An 8,065-nucleotide genomic window follows, 5' to 3' on the forward strand; every position below is an offset into this window, starting at 1 on the left:
AGCTTTTTTAAATAATGATGTAATGTAAATCGGCACTTTACCGTAATACAATTTATGCATGAAAATGGCTTTGTTTAACTTGAGATGCTTGAGAGGGGGAGAGGGGAGAGAGAGAGAGAGAGGGGGAGAGTCTAAACTCACTGTGTGAATGTCTACGCGAAGAGAGAGGTGTGTGATATTTATAAGTCTTCAAGAGCACCACGGCAGCACACAGCAAGCGGCACGGGAGGAAACGGGGAGGGAAAGTAGCGAGAGAGGGACAGAGAGAGAGAGAGAGTAAGAGGATGTGTGAGAGAGGCGGGCGGCACTAACGGAGTACGTATAGTGCCAGAATTAGCAGGCAGACCCAGTTTAGCCGAGTGGAGTGCCGTGCCAGTGGAGTGCCAGAAAGTCAGGTCATGCCACCAGCCCGTTATCTGGCCATCTTCCGAGGTAAGCCCCAAGTTTATTCACCCCATCGTATGCCATTTTAATATGTCCTGTCCGCTCTTTGCTGTCTTCACTGTCTGGCCCCTCAAACTTTGGCGTTGTTGAGGGTAGATGAGGGCCGCGAAGATATGTGTTTTTGGCGCTGCGCAGAGGTAGGTGAGAGAAAGGAGGGCACAGGAAGTCGGCAGTTCCGCCGCTTCTGTCGATGGCTGGTGTGTGGCTGGGGAGTGAGGGGAAAAAACTTGCTGCCACTGCCAGTCACATCCCTCTCTCTCTCTCTCTCTCTCTCTCTCCCGCTCTCTTTCTCTGCTTTGACACCACATCTGTATGACTAATTTGATGGTTTTTTCAACTTCGGTTTGTCTGTCAGCTGGCTTTAGTTGATGCTCAAACGCATGGCCTGGGAACAGGATCAAGTGTGTGTATAGCTGTGAGAACTAAGACTGAGGTACCGTGGTTCCGCTTGTGTGTACGGCGGTTACGAAGTGAATAGCAGTCTGGGGAAACTCATCCTCATAGCACCCACACCCCCTCTCCACCCCCCCCCCCCCCCCCCCGCTCCCGTGATACTACTACCACGACCACAAGTTCTCTGATCAGCTGAGCAGTGCCGAGGGCCAGAGATGGCAGACAATGGATTACGTGTTAGGGCTGATACAGAGGGTGAGGAATGTGGGGTAAAACGTCTCCCAGGGTGGGTGTGTTTTTTAAGCTGCTAGCAAGCAAGCATTGTAACTTCCCACCGCAACTTATTTCTGCTCGGATGGATGGATATCACTGTGCCTGACGCATTGCCAAGTTCATCGCCATTTTGTCTCTTTGCAGGTCAGGCCGGTGAAGAAGGAGGAGGAGGGGGAGCACGAGGTTAAAAGTGGAGAGTGAGAGAGGAAAACATTCACCCGGAAACCCGTGCGTGACGGCAGGAGGGTGATATCGTGCAGAAAAGGCCACGACTTGGGAGGACGCGTTTATTTAAATGTGTCGGTAGAAGACTAGCCTACGGTATACGAAGGAGGGCTGTGTACTAGGAAGTGTCCCGTACCGTCCAAGTGCAGGGAATGGGCATATCAACAAATACAAACCTTTCGTGAGTAAGTAGATACAAGCTTATACTGAGCAAAACCAGATCAACGGGTCATGGCCCAAAACTGAAAAACCAGGACAGTTTTGGAATAGCGTTTGTGATGTAGTTCCTAAGACTACGCCAGTAAGGAGAATATCATGTTCAACGCACGACTGACGAGTGTGTGATATTTCACTGGACACCATTGCCAATTATATTTATTAATCAGCAAGACTATGGTAACCAAAGGTGCAGCTCAATGCATCACCAATTTCATCAAAAGGAACATTTATTGCTTTCACAGTCTATGTCTGTTGATCGGAAGTGTGGTGCTCTACTCAAAAGTAAGTTAACATACACGCTTTGTTAACAAGATGTAGGCGTATTTCCACTCGAAACCAGTGTGAAATTTGATGTGGTCATCCAAAAGAAATGTGTATTTGTGCAATATAATTATGTAACAATGACACTCAAAGACGTTCCTGTCAAAACTTACATGTAGGCAGAACATACATACCTCCCGTTATAGTGTCAGTGAGGCAAAGCCTAGAGGTGGAAACATTGGCTATACCTGTATACCTGTGCATCATGTCCGAGAGGTCAATCATGAGAGTGTCTCGCACGGAAAGGTAGTGTGATGTAAGTTGTATAACGGAAATTAAGATGTATCCAACATTAATGACACTGTATAAAGACAGTAAGTGTGCAGTCGGGGATCATAGTCACGGTGTGACGCATAACAACAGAGTATGATGTGTAGCTAAAGGAGGAATACATCTACAACACCACACAGAAAGTGTGTTACCCGGTGCACAAGAGTTGTGTAGACTTACAAAGAGACAGACATTTTTATAGCTGTCCCGATCATCACTAACAGAAACCGCACCAACACGAAACAGACAGAAGATGCTAGTACGTGGCACAGCACATGGACTGAGATATTTCCCGTACTCAACGCCACTGCTAGATGTTTGGAGTGCACGGAGACGTGTGTAGCAGCACCGCTACTGGTGCAAAGCATCCGTGGCAGAGTAACACGTGCTTACCACCCTAGATACACCTGTACTTTTCTACAGGGAGGAAACACTTCATGTAAACAACATCACAGTGTTTCAGGTGTAGGGGACACAGTAGAGATTTTGCATAACAGGGTAGGAGGGTCTAACTGTAGACCACAGCCAGTGTTCAAAGTGTAACAGAATACTAGTTTTTGAGCATCATCTAGAAAGGAGATATCTGCTGTATTCAACACCAATGCTAGTTTTTGAAGCATAGGTTGATACTAGACGTGGATGGCACTGTGTCTATTTGTGAAACAGTATCTTCTGTGTTCAACTCCACAGTGAGTGTTGAAGTGTATGGACATTAGTGTTGTGTGGCACAAGTTTAACAGAAGACATTTGATGTACTCGAAACCGTTGCCAGAGGAGGGCGATAATAAAGTTGTAAACTTGTATGATACAAACTGGGCCTTCAATCCGAGTATCTGCTATATTGTACCACAGTGCTTGCCACTTGGGCACAAAGTAGGAGGGCGGTATCTGCTCTATTCAACGCCGCCGCTAGTTTTTAAAATGTAGGGTGTTAGACTGTTACACGAGTTGTATAGCACTCTGCTAGGTTTGAGATAGCTGGTGTACTCAACACCACTGCCAACACACCGTCAGCCCCTGTGCACCTGCTGGGCTGTGACGGAACAAGTGGAACCCAGTCTGGCACCGCCAGCATCCTGCCACCGCTGTAGGGGTTCTGCTGGTGGTGATAGTGCTGTGGTGGTGGCGGTGAAGACGGCGTAGAGCCTCGTAGAGCCGCAAAGTGTTATCCACTCGCCATCCAAGATAAACCCTGTGCTGTTTTCTTAGCCGCCAAATATATATCTCCACTTGCTTGTGTTAGACTGGAGCCATTGTTTCCGCCGGAAGTGAGGAGTACAGGAAGTGAGGAGTTGTACGGGAGGAATATGCACGCACACTGTCACAGAGACACTGAGGTGGTGGATGTACAGAGTACACGGCGTATTGAGTGCTACAGTCTGGTCTTGTTGAAAACAACCGCCACTCAATCTGCTTCTCGCTACCCTCCCAATGTGTGCAAAACGTGGCCAGTGTAGCACGAACGTTGTAACTGTATCAGTCTTGTTCATTCTAACAGAGGAACGAGGAATTTGGAGAGAAAGAGTAACCTTGCTGTATGTAGTGCCGCCGGAGAAGGAATACTGGAATACATCAGAGTTATTGTAATTTGCCGTGACGTGAAGTTGGGCTTATCCCATTGTCTTCCAAGACATCAAGCTCAAAATCAGTGCTTATCAGTCCGCATATATGTCTAAGTTTCAGTGTCGTCTTGTACTGACGCCATACAAACTCCAGTGCTGCTCAGCAGCTCCAACATTTTAGTGAAAGCGCCTAAATAGTTGTGTGCTTTTGTGGAATTTAGCTTTATTTGACCACGAGATGGTACCTCGATCATATTTCTGTTGGAATCAGAGAGCCATAAAAGACAGGTACTTTGTTTTGGACTTTAGATTGAAAACGTATTTGATTCGTTAAAGATGACTTATTGGATTAGATATTTACTGACTTTTTTGCAAAACGAAGGCGCGTCCGGCCAGTTCAATAAGCCTTAAAAGAAGCCATGTGTGCGACACCCATGGAGTATGAAGGACTGAGTATGTGCGCCCCTGGATAAAGACGTCAGCTAATACAATGTGGTACCTTTGATTAAAGGTGTTAGGTTTTCACAATACAAGGACATTTTCAAACTGAAAGTTAAAAAAAAAAGATCACACACCAAAAACGATACTGCAAGTTTGTTTCATTAAAACGTGGTATCTAACATGTTGAGTTCCGTCCCTCAAATGTAATAGTCAACTGGCTAAAGTGACGTCGTCGATTAAATGACATCATTAGCAGCAGCAACCAGTCTCTGACCTCATCCTCTCGGATTATTCTGGCGTCGATGAAGCGGTGGTAGGTGGATTCTTACGTCACAACGTGTGCCAGGCGAGTGTCTGACGTCATCGTCGTCACGGTGTGCTGCTGCGGCGCTCTGAGCTTTTTCCGGCTGGGAGGCCGCAAGGATCGCTCCCTATGCCACGTGTGTGCCAAGGCGGCAGGCAGGTCGGCCCCAGGGGACAGGGCGGGGAGGGCATCACCCGCCCTACACGCCAGGGTAGAGTGGGTCAGGACCCAAGTGGCCGCTAGCAGCGTGGTGGGGGGCGGGGGCGGCGCTGGCAGGGGGACGATGCATAGGACCTCCTTGAGGACAGGCGGCCTTGGCGGCACAACCACCGTTGCTTCGGGATTCGGTGGAGGAGGAGGTAGCATGGGAGGAGGCGGAGGCGTGGCGATGCTGAGACCTCCCAAACCCCCCTGCTGGCGGGACTTTGTGTCCCCAGAGCCCTCGCGCAAAGACCACTTCCCCGCTATTCCCCCGTACACCCCTCCCGAGCTCAGGACCATCGCCGACCCCACGGGAGGGGGAGGAGGCGGGGGAGGAAGCGTCGGAGGGGGAGTGACCGACCCCACGGACACTTACAGTATAGGTGGGGGTCGACTGGCCTCCCAGCTCAGCATCCTTCAAAGCGGTGGAGGAGGAGGGGGTGGAGGAGGAAGCGCCATCGGGAGCGTGTCCAAGCCTTCCAAGCCGACCAAGCGCGTGCGGGCACGTATCCATCGCACGCGCAGTGAGCACTTGATCGACGTGGAGGAGCTGCCGGAGGGCGAGCTGACGGTGAGCCTGGCCGACACGCGGCCCCACGAGCTGAGACTTCGCCAGCCACCCCCAGAGGAGGTGGACGAGCGCCTGTACGAGGCGGAGAACAACCGGCGCTGCCAGAGTTGGCTGGCCAGCATCGAGGCGGCCGAGCCTCTTGATGACATCGGCTACAACGGCCACAGCAAGGGCCCCCAGCACGGCGAGGTGGGCCTGGAGGCCGTGGATGTGGAGGTGCCTGAAGAAACGTTCTCCTGGTCCGGGGATGGTGAGGGCGAAGAGGAGGAGAAGGGTGAGGAGAGGGGGGAGCAGCTGAAGCCCCCGTTCAACACCAGCGCCTCCAGTTCGGACAGTGGCGGTTTACTGCAGCACGTGATGGCGGCCGTGGGATACGCCGCTTCCGGAGAGGACTCTAGCGAGGGAGATGAGGGGGGAGGCGAGGGGGACATTTCCAAGTTGACCCCTAGAGGGAGGGGGTCTAACGGGCGAGGGGGCCGCGGGGGTTTGAGGTCTACTTCTTCTACTCTCAATGTGCATAGTAAACTGTCTTCGAAACGTATTCTCGCCATATCGGAACATTCGGGGCTAGAGTAAGGAGTTGGTAAACTGTTGTAAATGACGGGGACAAGCTGAACCACATCTTGTGTCGTCCGTGAGGTAGGAGCACAGCAGGTGCATTTAAAGTGAAACCAGCTGCGGCTTAGCAATTTACTGACACAAAATAGCAGAGACTAAGTCAGTAACGTTGACAGACTGTGCAAATCGTATTTTTGACCCCATTAGTCATTTGAATTCACATTAACAGAACTGATTCCCGATATTTTTCTTGTGAAAGTGGTGTTTCTGTATATATATATATATATGTGCCTGTCTGAAATCTGAGGACGAACTGTGCGGAAGGTTTTTGTTAATGTTTTTGTATCACGTTTTATCGTCATCTGAGATTCTTGGACTGTAAAATGAAATGTTGAGACAAAATGGTCGCTAAACAAACCGACTTTCTCCTGATTTCCGCACGTTTTCTGCAGCCATGACGGGGGATGTAAAAGCAGTCAGGATAGGTTCGCTGTTTTTCACATTAGTCATTGCATATCAGAGCAATCAATTCTGCGTAATTTCTTCTATAAATGGATGAAAAAGAGACGCTGCGGCCATCCGAAACCTGCCAACAGTGAAAGAAAGAGAGAAAAACAAGTAGCGTCATAAGGACATCATTGCAAGACATGGTTGCGATAGTCGCATTTTGGTGTGTACCGAAAGGAACATGCTGAAGAAGCAGTCATCCCAGTTCAGAAGCGGAGTGTGTCTGCTATAAATGAGTGATGCTCATTAATTTTGGCAACCTTAACGATCAATCTTCTTCTTCTTCTTTGTTCATGGGCTCAGACTCCCACGTTCCCTCATGTTTATAGCACGAGTGGATTTTTACGTGTATGACCGTTTTTACCCCGCCATTCAGGCAGCATACGCCGATTTCGGGGGATTAACGATCAATGACGCAATTGCTAATGTGAAGCCAGTAAGAACTGGTCACGTCACTTCTCATTACAGCGTTAAAGCTGTCTGAATGGCTGGGGAGGGGGGGGGGGGTCTTACACGTAAAACCACACTCGTGTCGTTCAATACAACAGTGAACGTGGGAGTTGCAGCACATGAATACAGAAGAAGAATAAGCCTTGTTGCTTTCTATGCAGAGTGAGATTTTTTTCAAAATTAATTTACCAGGTTGACATAGGTTTCACTTTCTGCTACAACATTAATTTAAACATAAACTCAGGCTGTCGAGTCTCAAAATGTGTTAAAGCTGAAGGATCTTGTGTAAACACCGAGGCAGGTCTGTGGTGGTGAACATGATGGTGAACATGATGGTGAACATGGTGGTGAACATGATGGTGAACATGAGCATGAACACAAGAAGGAATGTGCCTTTACGTCGATGTACAAGCAATCTGTGCAAGGGCTACTCAAGTTTCAGCCATCTTCTTATCCGAAGCCAAGGCAGAGCTGTAATGTTGATATTTTCGCTTAGTAAGAAGTATGAATCGTGAAATGATTGACAATGATATAATTACCGCTGAACAACTATGTAGATTACATAAATAATTTTCTCCCTTGCCCGCAGACGAGGCTAAAAGTATGATACATTTCTGTTGACGTTGACATAATGTATGTTCAAAAACTATGCAAAAATAATAGATAATTCATTAATGCCAGTTTATTCATGACTGCGAAAAATTTGTAATTTAAAATGTGAACAATTCTTTGCTTTGCAGACTGACAATTCTCAAATAATATCATGAATGCATCGGTTCCAGAAGTCATGAACTTTTGAAACAAAATGAACTACTCAAACATTTGGAAATCTGCCTTCAAGAAAGTGACGTAAACACATGGACATGATGGTTGATGTTGCAAATGAATAATGAACCATGAATATGTACTACTCGTCATTAAAAAAAACCCATAAGACAGATACGTTTGAGTGCAAAACAGTGTGATGAGGCCGTTTATTGTCAACCAGTCATATGACTGCAGAGGCCATTCATTCCCCTATCAGCAAACAGATTGATGTTACATGAGGTAGTGTCTATGCAGTGGAATCTTCAACATAGACACCCCCAAAAATCAAATTCACAAAAGCAAGGTTCTCGCGTTCAAATTGTCCAAAGAAATCAGAACAGTTGAAACTGAACAGGTTTTGCATGTCGTTGAAAAGAGCAATCATATTTGTATCCAAAACAGTTAGTTTTGTTCACCTATCTTGTCTAACAAGACGCTATATAATGCTGAACGGTGTAGATGTCATTCTTCTCGGAAGCCATAAAAGGCGATTTTTGAAGCCGTTTAGCGGGTAATGAG

At 47.7% G+C, this 8,065-nt stretch overlaps 1 protein-coding gene across 1 annotated transcript; it reads left to right on the forward strand.

The window, feature by feature from the left end:
- The first annotated feature begins 305 nt into the window (after positions 1-305).
- On the forward strand, positions 306-7,864 carry LOC138981673 (uncharacterized). Its single transcript, XM_070354667.1, has 2 exons — positions 306-432; positions 1,255-7,864. Exon 2 carries the CDS (start codon positions 4,736-4,738, stop codon positions 5,798-5,800), a length of 1,065 nt encoding a protein of 354 aa, XP_070210768.1. The 5' UTR covers positions 306-432; positions 1,255-4,735; the 3' UTR covers positions 5,801-7,864.
- Positions 7,865-8,065: the final 201 nt, after the last annotated feature.

The sequence above is a fragment of the Littorina saxatilis genome, linkage group LG12 (genome assembly GCF_037325665.1).
Source record: "Littorina saxatilis isolate snail1 linkage group LG12, US_GU_Lsax_2.0, whole genome shotgun sequence".
NCBI lineage: Eukaryota > Metazoa > Mollusca > Gastropoda > Littorinimorpha > Littorinidae > Littorina > Littorina saxatilis.

Bases quoted from the DNA above. Each gene is read 5' to 3' on its own strand.
- LOC138981673 (XM_070354667.1), top strand. From the start codon at position 4,736: ATGCATAGGACCTCCTTGAGGACAGGCGGCCTTGGCGGCACAACCACC.